The sequence below is a fragment of the Thalassophryne amazonica genome, chromosome 20 (genome assembly GCF_902500255.1).
Source record: "Thalassophryne amazonica chromosome 20, fThaAma1.1, whole genome shotgun sequence".
In the NCBI taxonomy this organism is placed as follows: domain Eukaryota; kingdom Metazoa; phylum Chordata; class Actinopteri; order Batrachoidiformes; family Batrachoididae; genus Thalassophryne; species Thalassophryne amazonica.
The window spans coordinates 69472331-69492300 of record NC_047122.1 but is presented as its reverse complement, the minus strand read 5'-3'; the positions used below and the strand labels follow the sequence as shown (position 1 = coordinate 69492300).

Here is a 19970-nt window from a genome sequence, read left to right as displayed (position 1 = left end):
GTGCTTGTTCTGTTGGACCTCAGTGCTGCTTTTGATACTGTTGACCATAAAATTTTATTACAGAGATTAGAGCATGCCATAGGTATTAAAGGCACTGCGCTGCGGTGGTTTGAATCATATTTGTCTAATAGATTACAATTTGTTCATGTAAATGGGGAATCTTCTTCACAGACTAAAGTTAATTATGGAGTTCCACAAGGTTCTGTGCTAGGACCAGTTTTATTCACTTTATACATGCTTCCCTTAGGCAGTATTATTAGACGGTATTGCTTAAATTTTCATTGTTACGCAGATGATACCCAGCTTTATCTATCCATGAAGCCAGAGGATACACACCAATTAGCTAAACTGCAGGATTGTCTTACAGACATAAAGACATGGATGACCTCTAATTTCCTGCTTTTAAACTCAGATAAAACTGAAGTTATTGTACTTGGCCCCACAAATCTTAGAAGCATGGTGTCTAACCAGATCTTTACTCTGGATGGCATTTCCCTGACCTCTAGTAATACTGTGAGAAATCTTGGAGTCATTTTTGATCAGGATATGTCATTCAAAGCGCATATTAAACAATATGTAGGACTGCCTTTTTGCATTTACGCAATATCTCTAAAATCAGAAAGGTCTTGTCTCAGAGTGATGCTGAAAAACTAATTCATGCATTTATTTCCTCTAGGCTGGACTATTGTAATTCTTTATTATCAGGTTGTCCTAAAAGTTCCCTAAAAAGCCTTCAGTTAATTCAAAATGCTGCAGCTAGAGTACTGACGGGGACTAGCAGGAGAGAGCATATCTCACCCGTGTTGGCCTCTCTTCATTGGCTTCCTGTTAATTCTAGAATAGAATTTAAAATTCTTCTTCGTACTTATAAGGTTTTGAATAATCAGGTCCCATCTTATCTTAGGGACCTCGTAGTACCATATTACCCCATTATCAATCAATCAATCAATCAATCAATTTTTTTTTTTATATAGCGCCAAATCACAACAAACAGTTGCCCCAAGGCGCTTTATATTGTAAGGCAAGGCCATACAATAATGATGTAAAACCCCAACGGTCAAAACGACCCCCTGTGAGCAAGCACTTGGCTACAGTGGGAAGGAAAAACTCCCTTTTAACAGGAAGAAACCTCCAGCAGAACCAGGCTCAGGGAGGGGCAGTCTTCTGCTGGGACTGGTTGGGGCTGAGGGAGAGAACCAGGAAAAAGACATGCTGTGGAGGGGAGCAGAGATCGATCACTAATGATTAAATGCAGAGTGGTGCATACAGAGCAAAAAGAGAAAGAAACAGTGCATCATGGGAACCAGCATCATTAGAGCGCTTCGCTCTCAGACTGCAGGCTTACTTGTAGTTCCTAGGGTTTGTAAGAGTAGAATGGGAGGCAGAGCCTTCAGCTTTCAGGCTCCTCTCCTGTGGAACCAGCTCCCAATTCAGATCAGGGAGACAGATACTCTCTCTACTTTTAAGATTAGGCTTAAAACTTTCCTTTTCGCTAAGGCTTATAGTTAGGGCTGGATCAGGTGACCCTGGACTATCCCTTGGTTATGCTGCTTTAGACGTAGACTGTGGGGGGGTTCCCATGATGCACTGTTTCTTTCTCTTTTTGCTCTGTATGCATCACTCCGCATTTAATCATTAGTGATCGATCTCTGCCCCCCTCCACAGCATGTCTTTTTCCTGGTTCTTTCCCTCAGCCCCAACCAGTCTCAGCAGAAGACTGCCCCTCCCTGAGCCTGGTTCTGCTGGAGGTTTCTTCCTGTTAAAAGGGAGTTTTTCCTTCCCACTGTAGCCAAGTGCTTGCTCACAGGGGGTCGTTTTGACCGTTGGGGTTTTTCATAATTATTGTATGGCCTTGCCTTACAATATAAAGCGCCTTGGGGCAACTGTTTGTTGTGATTTGGCGCTATATAAAGAAAAAGTTGATTGATTGATTGATTGATTTTACACAACGTCCCAACTTCATTGGAACTGAGGTTGTATTATTTGACAGATATATTGGATTTTAGCCTCTTTCACAGGCTGTTCCTCAGTGTCTCCAGTGAGACATGTAGTTTGTCCTTCTTCCAGTGTTGTTCTGCCTGTCTGCAGTGCTGTCTGAGGGCTCTGGTAGAGTCATTTAACTTGGTTTAGAATACCTGCATCTGAAAGGGGCAACTGTGTCGAGAATCTCAGTGCAGGTGGAGTAAAATGATGACAGAAGGCTATCCGGCACTCAGGAACATTATCTTCATCATATGCTGACAACTCCAGAGACATGAATGCAGTAGCAAAGTCCCCAGCAGTTGAAGAGGTAATAAACTGACGTCAGAAGGCTGGGGCAGGAGGCTTACTGACAGTTGGTGGAGCAAGAACTTCAAAAATGACGGGCAGATGATCTGAGATGGAAATGTGTGATACCTCCAGGAGAGACACAGAGAGTCTGTGGGAAATCACTCCATCTAATATGTGCTCAGCGTGTGTAGCTTTATTCACCAGCTGAAACATTCTTAGGACACAGACCTTGGACAAGTTCAAAGAAGGCTAACCTTGACCTACTTTAAGAGGATAAAAAGTTATTCTGCAACATCAGTATAAACATACAGAGGTGAATGTGTCAACGATACAATGATAACACAATAAAACATAAACACTTATTTCCATTGTGCTCCTTCTGAAATTATTATGTGACGAAACAGAGGGGCTGATTGAACCTGAACAAATTGGAAATAAAACAATAGGATCTCAATAATTAATGTAAATAACAGTAAATGTATAATTGATTATTTACACACACACTTATATATATATATATATATATAGTCACTAAAACCACAAATTATCTGCCTGGGTCATAGAGTACGGCTGACTGGCATGTATGTCAGACTGACCGAAGTCCTCATGTCCCACTATAATCGTCCACTCCTCACCAGTGAGAACATGTTTGTCTGAACTAGTCAGAACAGTGTTGACCAACGATCACGCCTCCCGTGTTCCAAACACTGGATGCAGAGAAAGCCTTGGATCAGTGCACAACCTAAATTTAAAAGTAGAAATACTTTGGTTTCTTGGATTAGCCTTCTATACATGGCTCCTCAAGCATGTGTTCTAATTCTGTACGCTCTTCTTATGTTCCCATCCAGACGACCACTTCAAGGCTGTACTTCATCACTCTTGCTGTTTGCCCTAACAAGAGAACCATTATCAATAGGCATGGAACACAGAGTCTCATTATATGCTGATGACCTTTTAATTTATCTCAGTGTTTAAGTAAACTCTGTCCATATTTCAGTGTTCATTCTTGATAAATTTTAATAATTCTCAGGCTATAAACTATTTTTTTTTGGGGGGGGGGGGGGCTAAGTAACTCAATATTATCTACTAAATCTAACAGATGAATCGGTCAGACATTGGGAAGGTGTTGGTCTGGAGTTTACAGAGGCTGGCTTGTAACATGAGGATCATCAATGCAATTTCCTGTTGAACAGAAAACTCATTAAGGTGCCCTTGGGCAAGATCCTTAATTCATACATTTCTCCCTGTAGCAAGTGAAGCACGGCTGGAGACCTCAGAGCAGAGAACCACACAGATGTATCTGTAAAACAGACACTATTTACAGCTGATGTCAATGCACAGAGCAACAGCAGCCCATGTAGCAACTGTATTGGTGTAGAATTGAGCTGGTGGGTTAACCAGAAGCATAAATGGAGGGTTGATGCACACAAGGAAATCATTCTGCAAAACAATAGTAAATAAATGGACTGCATTTTTATAGCACTTTTTGATCTGAAGCAGATGCTCAAAGCATTTTACAGTGATACTTCACATTCCCACTGTCACCAAATGCTTGCTCATAGGGGGTCGTTTTGACCGCTGGGGTTTTTCTGTAATTATTGTATGGCTTTTGCCTTACAATATAAAGCGCCTTGGGGCAACTGTTTGTTGTGATTTGGTGCTATATAAATAAAATTGATTTGATTCTCTCTTTCACACACTGATGTCAGTGTGCTGCCATGTGAGGCCTTCAGCTGCACACAAGGGAGCTGTTTGGAGATTAAGGACCTTACCCAACTGCCCTTAGTGATTATCCGGTCTGATGGGGATTTGGACTGAGGATCCTCTGGTGTTAAGCCCACCGATTTAACCTCTATGGTCCAGTTGCCAAATCTCAAACGGGCCTTATATCTCCTTTTGGCTTGACCGTCTGATATATATTTATAAATGGGGTATCGATGGAAAGGATATGGGCTGAGTATTAAGATTTCACCATGTTGAAAAAAGTGATGCAAATTATTGGTTAATAGTGACTTAGGAATAGTTTGCAGCATGTGTCATGCTTAGTTATCATGTTACGGGTAACATATGTCATATGTCATAGTACCAGTGGACGTCGACATTGTTTGACCTTTACTGTGGACATCACTTTTTACCAAAACTGGAGCATCTTTAACTTTTGACCCCTGTACAAACTGAAATTGACCTTTGTCACCATTCTTGCTGTTTTAGCCCCTTAACACACACTCCTTCCTACGAGCGCCACTAACTTAGCTTATGAAAAGCTAAAAGTGGACGCTGTCATTATGGCCGAACAACTCTCCAGTTTCTGGGTATTCTGTGTTAGTACGTGCCCGCGGCCAATGTGCTTGATGAATTCCTGAGCAAAAAGTAGTTCCCAGATAACTGATAATCAGTATATCTCATCTACATTAATTCTAAAATTTATCAGTAATAAAATTATAAAGATAACTGAAGTTTTAAGAGTGGCCGTAATAAGTATTTAAGAAACTTGAAGTTTATGAGCAACTTCACCTGTTTTTGCTCAAGCACATTGTAAACATTGACACGATGCAGTGTGATGAAGAAAAGTTCAGAAAGATACGACTGGAATGTTTTGATTTTACAGTTGGCGATGAAAGAGTTGGGTGTGAACTTGGTGTTAAAGACAGAACAAGAAGCTGCACTGAAAAAAGATCAATCTGGGACAAAGAGACACATTCTGTGTGTTCTTGCTCCAAACGAGAGCGACACTCTGAGCAGGATGGAGAAAGTAGTCTGGCGAGCTCAATCTGTGGGCGCGAGTTATCCCACAATGTTAAAACAGGAGAGATGTCGGTCCAACGAGAGCGGCACTCTGAGCAGGGTGGACTTAACACTCACTCATAAACAGTCCAAACTATACCTTTTTGGAATCTTCATAATCAGACAAATTATGTGGAATAGTTTTCAATATGACTGGAGCTTTTTAAATTTTAACCTTGTGTAAGTCTTCAGTTGACCCCTAACTGGCTGCCTATTGAAAATTCAAGTGGCCAGTTGGTTTTTCAAAAGAGTTCATGAAAATTCAGTAAGGTATATCTTATATATTATATTCCAATTCTAAGGTGGAACTATGTCAGTATACAAAGGCATATCTTTCAAAAAAATGAGGTGGGCTTCATAGATAATTGGCAAAGCTTCTGGGGAAAACCTGGTCTTGTTAGGAGAGACGGCATCCATCCCACTTTGGATGGAGCAGCTCTCATTTCTAGAAATCTGGCCAATTTTCTTAAATCCTCCAAACCGTGACTATCCAGGGTTGGGACCAGGAAGCAGAGTTGTAGTCTTACACACCTCTCTGCAGCTTCTCTCCCCCTGCCATCCCCTCATTACCCCATCCCCGTAGAGACGGTGCCTGCTCCCAGACCACCAATAACCAGCAAAAATCTATTTAAGCATAAAAATTCAAAAAGAAAAAATAATATAGCACCTTCAACTGCACCACAGACTAAAACAGTTAAATGTGGTCTATTAAACATTAGGTCTCTCTCTTCTAAGTCCCTGTTGGTAAATGATATAATAATTGATCAACATATTGATTTATTCTGCCTTACAGAAACCTGGTTACAGCAGGATGAATATGTTAGTTTAAATGAGTCAACACCCCCGAGTCACACTAACTGTCAGAATGCTCGTAGCACGGGCCGAGGCGGAGGATTAGCAGCAATCTTCCATTCCAGCTTATTAATTAATCAAAACCCAGACAGAGCTTTAATTCATTTGAAAGCTTGACTCTTAGTCTTGTCCATCCAAATTGGAAGTCCCAAAAACCAGTTTTATTTGTTATTATCTATCGTCCTCCTGGTCGTTACTGTGAGTTTCTCTGTGAATTTTCAGACCTTTTGTCTGACTTAGTGCTTAGCTCAGATAAGATAATTATAGTGGGCGATTTTAACATCCACACAGATGCTGAGAATGACAGCCTCAACACTGCATTTAATCTATTATTAGACTCTACTGGCTTTGCTCAAAAAGTAAATGAGTCCACCCACCACTTTAATCATATCTTAGATCTTGTTCTGACTTATGGTATGGAAATAGAAGACTTAACAGTATTCCCTGAAAACTCCCTTCTGTCTGATCATTTCTTAATAACATTTACATTTACTCTGATGGACTACCCAGCAGTGGGGAATAAGTTTCATTACACTAGAAGTCTTTCAGAAAGCGCTGTAACTAGGTTTAAGGATATGATTCCTTCTTTATGTTCTCTAATGCCATATACCAACACAGTGCAGAGTAGCTACCTAAACTCTGTAAGGGAGATAGAGTATCTCGTCAATAGTTTTACATCCTCATTGAAGACAACTTTGGATGCTGTAGCTCCTCTGAAAAAGAGAGCTTTAAATCAGAAGTGTCTGACTCCGTGGTATAACTCACAAACTCGTAGCTTAAAGCAGATAACCCGTAAGTTGGAGAGGAAATGGCGTCTCACTAATTTAGAAGATCTTCACTTAGCCTGGAAAAAGAGTCTGTTGCTCTATAAAAAAAGCCCTCCGTAAAGCTAGGACATCTTTCTACTCATCACTAATTGAAGAAAATAAGAACAACCCCAGGTTTCTTTTCAGCACTGTAGCCAGGCTGACAAAGAGTCAGAGCTCTATTGAGCTGAGTATTCCATTAACTTTAACTAGTAATGACTTCATGACTTTCTTTGCTAACAAAATTTTAACTATTAGATAAAAAATTACTCATAACCATCCCAAAGACGTATCGCTATCTTTGGCTGCTTTCAGTGATGCCGGTATTTGGTTAGACTCTTTCTCTCCGATTGTTCTGTCTGAGTTATTTTCATTAGTTACTTCATCCAAACCATCAACATGTTTATTAGACCCCATTCCTACCAGGCTGCTCAAGGAAGCCCTACCATTATTTAATGCTTCGATCTTAAATATGATCAATCTATCTTTGTTAGTTGGCTATGTACCACAGGCTTTTAAGGTGGCAGTAATTAAACCATTACTTAAAAAGCCATCACTTGACCCAGCTATCTTAGCTAATTATAGGCCAATCTCCAACCTTCCTTTTCTCTCAAAAATTCTTGAAAGGGTAGTTGTAAAACAGCTAACTGATCATCTGCAGAGGAATGGTCTATTTGAAGAGTTTCAGTCAGGTTTTAGAATTCATCATAGTACAGAAACAGCATTAGTGAAGGTTACAAATGATCTTCTTATGGCCTCGGACAGTGGACTCATTTTCATTGTTACGCAGATGATACCCAGCTTTATCTATCCATGAAGCCAGAGGACACACACCAATTAGCTAAACTGCAGGATTGTCTTACAGACATAAAGACATGGATGACCTCTAATTTCCTGCTTTTAAACTCAGATAAAACTGAAGTTATTGTACTTGGCCCCACAAATCTTAGAAACATGGTGTCTAACCAGATCCTTACTCTGGATGGCATTACCCTGACCTCTAGTAATACTGTGAGAAATCTTGGAGTCATTTTTGATCAGGATATGTCATTCAAAGCCCATATTAAACAAATATGTAGGACTGCTTTTTTGCATTTACGCAATATCTCTAAAATCAGAAAGGTCTTGTCTCAGAGTGATGCTGAAAAACTAATTCATGCATTTATTTCCTCTAGGCTGGACTATTGTAATTCATTATTATCAGGTTGTCCTAAAAGTTCCCTAAAAAGCCTTCAGTTAATTCAAAATGCTGCAGCTAGAGTACTGACGGGGACTAGAAGGAGAGAGCATATCTCACCCATATTGGCCTCTCTTCATTGGCTTCCTGTTAATTCTAGAATAGAATTTAAAATTCTTCTTCTTACTTATAAGGTTTTGAATAATCAGGTCCCATCTTATCTTAGGGACCTCGTAGTACCATATCACCCCAATAGAGCGCTTCGCTCTCAGACTGCAGGCTTACTTGTAGTTCCTAGGGTTTGTAAGAGTAGAATGGGAGGCAGAGCCTTCAGCTTTCAGGCTCCTCTCCTGTGGAACCAGCTCCCAATTCAGATCAGGGAGACAGACACCCTCTCAACTTTTAAGATTAGGCTTAAAACTTTCCTTTTTGCTAAAGCTTATAGTTAGGGCTGGATCAGGTGACCCTGAACCATCCCTTAGTTATGCTGCTATAGACGTAGACTGCTGGGGGGTTCCCATGATGCACTGAGTGTTTCTTTCTCTTTTTGCTCTGTATGCACCACTCTGCATTTAATCATTAGTGATCGATCTCTGCTCCCCTCCACAGCATGTCTTTTTCCTGGTTCTCTCCCTCAGCCCCAACCAGTCCCAGCAGAAGACTGCCCCTCCCTGAGCCTGGTTCTGCTGGAGGTTTCTTCCTGTTAAAAGGGAGTTTTTCCTTCCCACTGTAGCCAAGTGCTTGCTCACAGGGGGTAGTTTTGACCGTTGGGGTTTTACATCATTATTGTATGGCCTTGCCTTACAATATAAAGCGCCTTGGGGCAACTGTTTGTTGTGATTTGGCGCTATATAAAAAAATTGATTGATTGATTGATATCTAAAAAGGAAGAGTAAAATAGGACAGTAGAAAAGAGTAGAGTAGAGCCACTTAGGTGCCTGGTCTTGAGAACCAGGGATGGTAAGTTAAAAAGCTTTTTTATCCCATGGGAACTCTCCCTACCCACCCAAGCAGCTCAAGAAAAAGGTATATATAATAACTAATAAGACATAAGCAGGATAAGACATCACAGAAGAAGACTGTTATCAAACACAAAGGAACCAACTATTTTGTAAGCTACGATGAACGTTGCTAAGGCCGGCTAAATAAGCTAACGTTAGCTGTTAGGTATAACTAATTGTATCCCACTCCTCCCATATTTACTTAAATATAATAATATTAAAAATGGGGGAACAAGAAAAAGTAAAGCGTGCAGAAATGTATATGGAGACATAAGTACATATATTTGCAGAAAAGAGAAAAACAGCGGCCATTTTAATCACCAAACCTGCAGCTGCCAGCGTTACACATCTTGCTGTTTCTTCTTCTTCTGCTATATTTTTAACACAGTATTCAGTAGTTTATATATATATATATATATATATATATATATACGAGGTCTGTTAGAAAAGTATCCGATAATAAGGTTGGATACTTTTCTAACAGACCTCGTGTCTATATATATATATATATATATATATATATATATATATATATATATATATATATATATATATATATATATATATATATAAGGTGAATGAGGGTGAGGCAGCCCATTAGATAATTAATAGCTATTAGGCTAAGCTATAATTGTAGCAGTATAACTGTATAAACAAAGGCTCCGATATAATATGTTATAGGTTTTATCTAAGGTTTACCCTGTTTGTTAGGTTATGGTTAGCTAATCTAGGTAGAAGAAATTCCGTCTTCTACATGTTTTTTAATGGGAACCCCAAACTTAGATATTATTTCTTGATGTCTATTAGAAAATCTTTTGAACTGAAGAACCAATTTGTTATTCAGAAACCCTTGTTTAACTAATCTACTAGTTAGTTTATGGTGTCTAGTGGAAAAACTTTGGTAATTATAACAGATTCGACCAATTCTGACTAATTGAGAGGTGTAAACACTGTATGTAGGTTTACTCGGTATGTTACTACTCATACAAGGAAATTTTACAATATGAAAGTTAAAATCATCCTGTTTGTTGAAAACGGCTGTTCTAAACTGTCTATAATGCTCAACTCTATATCTAAGTATGAGAGTTTTTTATTGTTTCTGTAGTCTTTTTTAGTTATAATTCTGATGGATAAATATTTTTAATTTCATTCTCAAAATTAGGGTTATTTAAATTAAGTAGGTCATCAATGTAACGGAAGGTATTATTAAAGGTTTTTGCTGACTTGCTATTAGTTTTAAGTTTATCTTTCATAAATTTGTATTCATAATAAAAAAAGAAAAAGGTTAGCTAAAAGTGGAGCACAATCTGTTCCCATTGGTATCCCTATTGTTTGTTTGAAAATTCTGTTGCCAACCTCTATATAGATATAGTCTACAAGGAATTCTATATGCTCAATCATATTTTCCTGTTATATTATGATACCGTGTTGATGCAATATTAAACCAATATTTTGTCCCATCATTTCTAATAACAATATATTTAGAACCTCTAATCCTAAAAGCTTCCTAAAAGCTGACTAGTTCCCTGATACTATATATAAGTTGGTCATGTCGGATGTTAGTATACAGAGTGGAAAAATCAAAACTATCAAAATGTGTAGCTACTTTAGTTTTGTTTAACTTTTTTAGTTTATTTAAAACCTCTGTAGCATTATCAATAATCGAAAAGCAATTAACTCCAGTGTTACGAGCTATGCCTTCGCAGTATTGTTTGAAATGTTTTGTAACTAATTTAAGGCTAGAGGTTGGGTAGTTGGGATAATGGTTTAGTAGTACATGCACTAGAGGCCGCTATAAATCTACTACCTATTGGATTTTTATGCATTTTGGGAAGCCAGTAGAAGGATGGTAACTGTTTCATATCGTTAGTAATTTTAATGTTATGTTTAGTCATAAATTAAGATAAGATAAAACTTTATTGTCCGTAAAAAAAACTGGTGTGTGGTCTGCAACAATGTGTTCATCTGGTCTCCCTCTGATTTAAAAGTGCCATGGAGTGTGAGTTCTTGTATCTCTTCCTCCTGTAACAATGCACTCTAAAGCGTTTCCCAGAAGGAAGAAGCTCATATTCATGGTTCAGAACATGGGCTGAGTCTGTAGAGATTTTTTCCACAAGTTGTAAGGCTTTTTTTCCTGCACAGCTCTGTGAATTTGTTCTCCTCCGACTGGCCCACAGTTTTGGAGCAGATGTTAAGGAGCCTCAGTATCCTGTTCTTCAGCTGCACTGAGAGGCCACAGAACCACACAGAGCTGCCACACAGCAACACACTCTGAATGGTAGCTGTGTAGAACTGGTCTAGAATGACTGGACTGGCTCCAAAGGTTCGGAGTCTCCTTAGAAAGTATGTTCTCCGCTGCAGCTTGTTGCACAGATAGTCTATGTGAACACTGCAGGAGAGGGCGCTGTCCACATACACTCCTAGATATTTGAAAGAGTCAGACAGTTTGATGGTCTCCTGATGTATGACCACAGGAGCAGTGGTGAGTTGAGGTTGGCCAAAGATGACTTCCTCAGTCTTGGCTGAGTTTATAATGAGTGTGTTCTGGTCACACCACTCAACCAGACTTTTGACACAGTCATGGTACAGACCTGGTTGTTCTTTTCCTGAGAGTAGTGCCACCAGTGCTGCATCATCTGAAAATTTAATTAGGTGATGGTTAAACTCTTTTATGACACAGTCATTGGTGTAGATGGTAAACAGTCCAGGGGAACTGACACAGCCCTGAGGAACCCCACAGTTTGTACTGATCAAGGCAGAGTGTGTGTTGTTTATTTTGACCAGCTGTGAGGAAGGACTGATACCAGTGATAAGGTAGGTGTTGACCCCGAGCAGATGCATTTTTGAGAGTAAAATGTCATTTTTTTAATTGTATTGAATGCAGGTGAGAAGTCGATAAAGAGAACTCTGGCATAGTTTTTATTTGATGCAGCTTAAAGCAGATAACCCGTAAGTTGGAGAGGAAATGGCGTCTCACTAATTTAGAAGATCTTCACTTAGCCTGGAAAAAGAGTCTGTTGCTCTATAAAAAAGCCCTCTGTAAAGCTAGGACATCTTTCTATTCATCACTAATTGAAGAAAATAAGAACAACCCCAGGTTTCTTTTCAGCACTGTAGCCAGGCTGACAAAGAGTCAGAGCTCTATTGAGCCGAGTATTCCTTTAACTTTAACTAGTAATGACTTCATGACTTTCTTTGCTAATAAAATTTTAACTATTAGAGAAAAAATTACTCATAACCATCCCAAAGACGTATCGTTATCTTTGGCTGCTTTCAGTGATGCCGGTATTTGGTTAGACTCTTTCTCTCCGATTGTTCTGTCTGAGTTATTTTCATTAGTTACTTCATCCAAACCATCAACATGTCTATTAGACCCCATTCCTACCAGGCTGCTCAAGGAAGCCCTACCATTATTTAATGCTTCGATCTTAAATATGATCGGCTTCCTGTTAATTCTAGAATAGAATTTAAAATTCTTCTTCTTACTTATAAGGTTTTGAATAATCAGGTCCCTTCTTATCTTAGGGACCTCATAGTACCATATCACCCCAATAGAGCGCTTCGCTCTCAGACTGCAGGCTTACTTGTAGTTCCTAGGGTTTGTAAGAGTAGAATGGGAGGCAGAGCCTTCAGCTTTCAGGCTCCTCTCCTGTGGAACCAGCTCCCAATTCAGATCAGGGAGACAGACACCCTCTCTACTTTTAAGATTAGGCTTAAAACTTTCCTTTTTGCTAAAGCTTATAGTTAGGGCTGGATCGGGTGACCCTGAACCATCCCTTAGTTATGCTGCTATAGACTTAGACTGCTGGGGGGTTCCCATGATGCACTGAGTGTTTCTTTCTCTTTTTGGTCTGTATGCACCACTCTGCATTTAATCATTAGTGATTGATCTCTGCTCCCCTCCACAGCATGTCTTTTTCTTGATTCTTTCCCCTCAGCCCCAACCAGTCCCAGCAGAAGACTGCCCCTCCCTAAGCCTGGTTCTGCTGGAGGTTTCTTCCTGTTAAAAGGGAGTTTTTCCTTCCCACTGTCGCCAAGTGCTTGCTCACAGGGGGTCATTTTGACCGTTGGGGTTTTTCCGTAATTATTGTATGGCTTTGCCTTACAATATAAAGCGCCTTGGGGCAATTGTTTGTTGTGATTTGGCGCTATATAAATAAAATTGATGAATTGATGATCCAGATGTTTTGACACCAGGTGCATGCGAGCGGCCACTGCATCCTCTGTTTCTTTTCTGTTTGTATGTGAACTGACAGAGGTCTAATTTATCCTGAACTGACCGAGTCAGCAAAGGTGTGATGGTTTTCTCCAGTGACTTAATTGGGACTGAAGTTAATGCCACGGGTCGGAAGTCTCTACATTCTTTGGGACAGGTTTTCTTTGGAAGTGGTATTACACACGATGTTCTCCAGGCTGTGAGGACAGTATGCATGTCCAAATAAAGGATGCCATGCTACACAGCAAGTTCCTCACTAAAGCTCTTTAAAATGAAGGCACTGATGTTGTCTGGGCCGGAGGACTTAACGTGCATTCAGATGTCGAAATATGTTGGCCACTTGTGACACTGAGATTACCACTGCGTCTTCGATCTGTACTGGGACTGAGCTCAGAGCTCAGAATTCTTGGTGTTTTAAATAAATAAATTCATAAATTCATGTCTGAGGAGTAACAGTTGGTGCTTGTATCACCATTTGAAATGACTGTTTCAGTTATCTGCTGCACTGTACTGGAAAACCAAGAGAAAAGACCATCATGTCCCACACGGGGCAGCTCTGTCTGTACTGTGTTCCTGGACAGACAGTAATTTTTCATGATCTATTTAATCAAAATAATCAATTATCTTGAATGAGACCATTTTTTTCCATTCCAGAGTTTTCTCCAAGCTAATGTAATGTTATTGCTTCCTATCTTTTCTGTCCTGCATTTCTGGAAAACAAACCACTCCAGGAAATGTGCTGAGCTGGAGGACGAACTAAAAAACGTCACCAATAACCTGAAGTCCCTGGAGGCCCAGGCTGAGAAGGTACCACAGATGTGTTTTCATGTCACGTTTCTGTGTTTTATGTTGTAACATCTGATAATGTTAGTATCTGGATTTAGGAGTCTCTCATTCTTCGTGTTTGAAAATCCATCAACAAGTCCAAAACATTTTCAGAATTCTCTCACATGTACAACAATGATGCAGTGCTGCTGATAAGTATGAATGTGTTTGCAGGACTATCATGGGTAGTAAGAGCACGTCATACTTCCAGTTCTGTTCTGTTTCTTGTTTGTGTCATGCTTTGGTCCTGGACCGGCCCAGAACCTGCTTTTGTCCCCCAGTCTCTGTCCATTTCCCTGTCTTGTTTATTTTCTGTTTCTTACACTTCAGTCTTGGTTTTATGATCTGTTACACTTCACCCACATTAAGTTTGGTTCTGGTTCTAGTCTCTGTTTCTTATTTAGTCATTATGTGTTATCACATTATGTTTTGAGGATTATCTGTTACACTTCAGCCACTTATTGAGTTCTGTTCTAGTTTGGTCTTCATCCTTTACTTTCTGGTTATTCAGTCACTCTGTCTTGAGCACATTAGTCCTTCAGGTTTTTCTGTACACTCCTGCCACACATTGAGTTCTCATCTAGTTTAGATCCAGCCTTTAATTTTCTGTTCTGTTTCTTCCTTTTCATTTGTTTATTCTGTTTCTCACATTTGGATTCTAGGTATCGTTACTTCCTACTTGTTTAACATTTGTTCTGTCACTGTCACATTCCTCTTTTTGCTGCTTTTGTCTGACACGCCCACCTGTCACTCCACTCTTGTCTCACTCAGCCATGCCTTCTTTCCTGCACCTGTATCTCATCACGCCCTGATTATCCTCTGCTTTTAAACCCCTTGTCTTCCACAGCTCACTGCTAGTTCGTTGTGCATTCAGCCTCGTTCCAAGCCATCTGTATCCTGTCTTAGTTTGTGTTTTTGCCATTCTCGACTTCTGCTTGTCCTTGACTACGTTTTTGCCTGAGCCTGTTAACCTGCTTCTCCATATCTGAACCCAGCTTGTTTTTGACTCCGTTTTTTGCCACCTCTTATGCACCTGTTTGCCTGTGTTGGAAGTCTGCTTGTTTACTGACCACGCCTCCGCCTGACGACCGTCCGTACCGCCCGTACCGCCGCCTGTCTGATTGTCTTCCTGTGCACCAACCAAGCCTGTTTCTGATTAAACCTTTACTAATCCTCCATCTGAGTAATGAGTCTGCATTGGTGTCCACCTGCCTGCCAGGCCACTTCACCACAGAGCCTGACAGTTTGCCTTTATGACAAACAGACATGGACAGCAACCGAATGATTAATGTGCAAAAGGTTTATGGTTTATCAACATTTTTTGAATATCCTGCAACTGTGATGTGACTTCTGTACGACACAGATCATTACAATTTATAAACTGTATTTCCGTATTTTTGGATTAGATTGGAGCCTGGCTGATCTATTGGTTGGCCAATAATGAGCCTTTCACAAAAACACTGGTATCTGCATTATTTTTGATGAACCTTATTTTAGCAAATAAACAATGCAGAAAAACACTTTGGCTGTTGGAAAAGGTGTCATTATGTAGTTTGACCACCTGACAGTGTTGGTGGTCACATTAGCTACAAGAGACAGAGGCAACGGGACCATTTGCCATTTATTTTCAGAGTGTTCCCTTTACACTTACATTTCATTGCCATAAGGGTTTGATAATATCATTGCCATTTTTGTGTATATATGGGCAGATACATCTGTATTGTAATTTTACTTATCAGTATCGTACAACCCCAGTTCCAATGAAGTTGGGACGTTGTGTAAAATGTAAATAAAAACAGAATACAATGATTTTCAAATCCTCTTCAACCTATATTCAATTGAATACACCACAAAGACAAGATATTTAATGTTCAAACTGATAAACTTTATTGTTTTTGTGCAAATACGAGGTCTGTCAATAAAGTAACGGTCCTTTTTATTTTTTTCAAAAACTATATGGATTTCATTCATATGTTTTTACGTCAGACATGCTTGAACCCTCGTGCGCGTGCGTGAGTTTTTCCACGCCTGTCGGTGACGTCATTCGCCTGTGAGCACTCCTTGTGGGAGGAGTCGTCCAGCCCCTCGTCGGAATTCCTTTGTCTGAGAAGTTGCTGAGAGACTGGCGCTTTGTTTGATCAAAATTTTTTCTAAACCTGTGAGACACATCGAAGTGGACACGGTTCGAAAAATTAAGCTGGTTTTCAGTGAAAATTTTAACGGCTGATGAGAGATTTTGAGGTGATTCTGTCGCTTTAAGGACTTCCCACGGTGCGAGACGTCGCTCAGCGCTCTCAGCCGCCGTCGTCAGCCTGTTCAAGCTGAAAACCTCCACATTTCAGGCTCTATTGATCCAGGACGTCGTGAGAGAACAGAGAAGTTTCAGAAGAAGTCGGTTTCAGCATTTTATCCGGATATTCCACTGTTAAAGGAGATTTTTTTAATGAAAGACGTGCGGACGGGTCCGCGCGTCGGCTCACGCGACGCTCCGCCACAGGAAAAACACCTCTGTTGAAAGCCTTAAGGACAAGTTGGAACATGTCCTGCTGTTAAACAATTTCTCATATACTCACTCCACTGAAAGCCATCAAAAGCCGCCTGGATTTTACAAATGGTTATCAACACGGAGGTGTTTTTCCTGTGCCGCCGCACCGTGTCGGCTGCGTCCCGACGCGCGGACCCGTCCGCACGTCTTTCATTAAAAAAATCTCCTTTAACAGTGGAATATCCGGATAAAATGCTGAAACCGACTTCTTCTGAAACTTCTCTGTTCTCTCACGACGTCCTGGATCAATAGAGCCTGAAATGTGGAGGTTTTCAGCTTGAACAGGCTGATGACGCCGCCTGAGAGCGCTGCGCGACGTCTCGCACCGTGAAAAGTCCTTAAAGCGACAGAATCACCGACAGAATCTCATCAGCCGTTAAAATTTTCACTGAAAACCAGCTTAATTTTTTGAACCATGTCCACTTCGATGTGTCTCACAGGTTTAGAAAAAATTTTGATCAAACAACGCGCCAGTCTCTCAGCAACTTCTCAGACAAAGGAATTCCGACGAGGGGCTGGACGACTCCTCCCACAAGGAGTGCTCACAGGCGAATGACGTCACCGACAGGCGTGGAAAAACTCACGCATGCGCACGAGGGTTCAAGCATGTCTGACGTAAAAACATATGAATGAAATCCATATAGTTTTTGAAAAAAATAAAAAGGACCGTTGCTTTATTGACAGACCTCGTATTGCTCATTTCGAAATGGATCCCTGCAACACGTTTCAGAAAAGTTGGGACAGTGACAACTAAAGACTGGGAAAGTTGATGAATGCTCAAAGAACACCTCATTGGAAACAGGTGAGTGTCATGATTGGATATAAAAGGAGCATCCCCAAAAGGCTCATCCATTCACAAGCAAAGTTGGGGTGAGGATTACCACTTTGTGAACAACTGCATGAAAAAATAGTCCAACAGTTTAAGAACAATGTTTCTCAACATTCAATTGCAAGGAATTTAGGGATTCCATCATCTACAGTCCATAATATAATCAGAGAATCTGGAGAACTTTCTACACATAAGCAGCACGGCCGAAAACCAACATTGAATGCCCGTGACCTTTGATCCCTCAGGTGGCACTGCATTAAAAACCGACATCATTGTGTAAAGGAGCTTACCGCGTGGGCTCAGGAACACTTCAGAAAACCATTGTCAGTTAACACAGTTTGTCACTACAAGTGCAAGTTAAAACTCTACCATGCAAAGTGAAAGTCAAACATCAACAACATCCAGAAACACCACCGCCTTCTCTGGGCCCGAGCTCATTTAAAATGGACAGACACAAAGTGGCAAAGTGTGCTGTGGTCTGATGAGTTCACATTTCAAATTGTTTTTGGAAATCATGGACATCGTGTCCTCTGGACAAAAGAGGAAAAAAACCATCCAGATTGTTACCAGCACAAAGTTCAAAAGCCAGCATCTGTGATGGTATGGGGGTGTGTTAGTGCCCATGACATGGACAACTTACACATCTGTGATGGCACCATCAATGCTGAAAGGTACATCCAGGTTTTGGAGCAACACATGCTGCCATCCAAGCAACGTCTTTTTCAGGGACGTCCCTGCTTATTTCAGCAAGACAATGCCAAGACACATTCTGCACATGTTACAACAGCGTGGCTTCGTGGTAAAAGAGTGCGGGTACTAGACTGGCCTGCCTGCAGTCCAGACCTGTCGCCCATTGAAAATGTGTGGCGCATTATGAAGCACAAAATATGACAATGGAGACCCCGGACTGGTGAACAACTGAAGTCGTACATCAAGCAAGAATGGGAAAGAATTCCACCTACAAAGCTTCAACAATTAGTGTCCTCAGTTCCCAAACGCTTATTGAGTGTTGTTAGAAGGAAAGGTGATGTAACACAGTGGGAAACATACCACTGTCCCAGCTTTTTAGAAACCTGTTGCAGGCATCCATTTCAAAAGGAGCAAATATTTGCACAAAAGCAATAAAGTTTAATTGAATATAGGTTGAAGAGGATTTGCAAATTATTGTATTCTGTTTTTATTTACATTTTATACAATGTCCCAGCTTCACTGTAATTGGGGTTGTATCTAACCCCAAAAATCCATATTGTTCAGGCTCTAGTACATATACCCCAAATAACCCAGGCCTTTTGTTGCATGTATGAAAGAATCTTTCGTAGGGTTCAAACGTTTCCGTACTGGGTGGCCCTCATCCAGATTCAGTGCACAGCTCATGTCAAATGTCTGCCCAGAATCTGACATGTGAACCTTCACCAGGAGCTCCAAACACACCTTTTGTCTTTGTGGGATCACTGTTGTTTTCACTCCTTCCCAGCATTTCAATCCAGTTTCAATTTGATGTTGGTTTGTTTGTTTCTTTCTGGTCATTCAGGTCTTTCAGGATTCTTCAGAGTTTGACTGCTTCATAAATCCACCCTTTCATGCATCATGGTATTCTGTTTAAAATGTTAACAGCAAACTTGATGACCTCAGCTAAAGCATTCTACAGGTTTCTCCTGGTGTTTGTACTGTCATAAATAGGGATGGGTATTGATAAGATTTTCTCAATATCAATGCCATTATCAATTCCACTTATCGATCTGATTCCTTATCAATTCCCTTATTGATACCTCTTGTGAATTTTCTGTGTACTAAAAGTAGCTTTACAGGTTTTCTATGTCCAACAACATTTTATTGAGTCTTAAAGTAAATAAATATGAAATTGGTCACTGGATCCTTGATCTCTGGACATTAATAAAAATAAATAAACTCTGTAGTTTCTGTCAAAAGCATTTTCTTTCAGACATTTTGGCATGAATGTCTCTCCATACCTCTGAGCTGAGTTCAGCCGGCTGCTGCACGTCAGCGCAGGACGTCTCATTTTGGGAGGAAAAAAATGTTTTGATCAATTGCAGTTTGTTTGTATTACAACATTTGGAAAGAGGTGTCATTTGATTTAAATGGCGTTTCACTTTTAAGTTATTAATTCCAACTGGACTCTATCATTCTAATTTGACATGGCAGAGAGCCGCGCAGCATTTGGAGCTCTGTGAACAGAACGGAGGACGATTCTCTTTTCTTTCTAGCAACAAGACAGGAGTCCCAGTTAATGACTTTAATCTGCACAAAAGTGACTCACGATTGACATATTTTAATGGCTTTAAAGGGGGTTAAGAAGAGGGCTTTCCGCTTCTGAAAAGCAGCGAAGCAATGTACTAATGAAGCAATGGGTCGGAGCACTGCTTCATTGCTTCAAGCTTCCCAATACCCATCCCTAGCCATAAATCAGCTCGATGGTTTGTTTGCTTGTTGCTCATTGTCCAAGATTAAATCTGGCCTAGACTGTAAGATCAAATTGTTTCACTGCATGCATTCTGCCTGGAGGACTCACAGACATAACACAAATGGAATATAATCATTCTTCTGTGACCAGACCATGAAAGTTGATGGGCATGACATTTGAGTCTGAGGTCACACTGAACATCATCCAGAGGAGTCACAGTGCACGTGGAAATTAAATGCTGT

General features: G+C 40.4%; 1 protein-coding gene across 1 annotated transcript in view; it reads left to right on the top strand.

Annotated features, from left to right (window-relative positions):
* Positions 1 to 19970, top strand: part of tpm3 (tropomyosin 3) — a 96038-nt gene that overhangs the window by 59704 nt on the left and 16364 nt on the right. The window contains exon 6 of the mRNA XM_034160548.1: positions 13839 to 13914. Within this exon, the coding sequence (XP_034016439.1) occupies positions 13839 to 13914 (76 nt within the window). The remainder of the gene's footprint in view (positions 1 to 13838; positions 13915 to 19970) is intronic.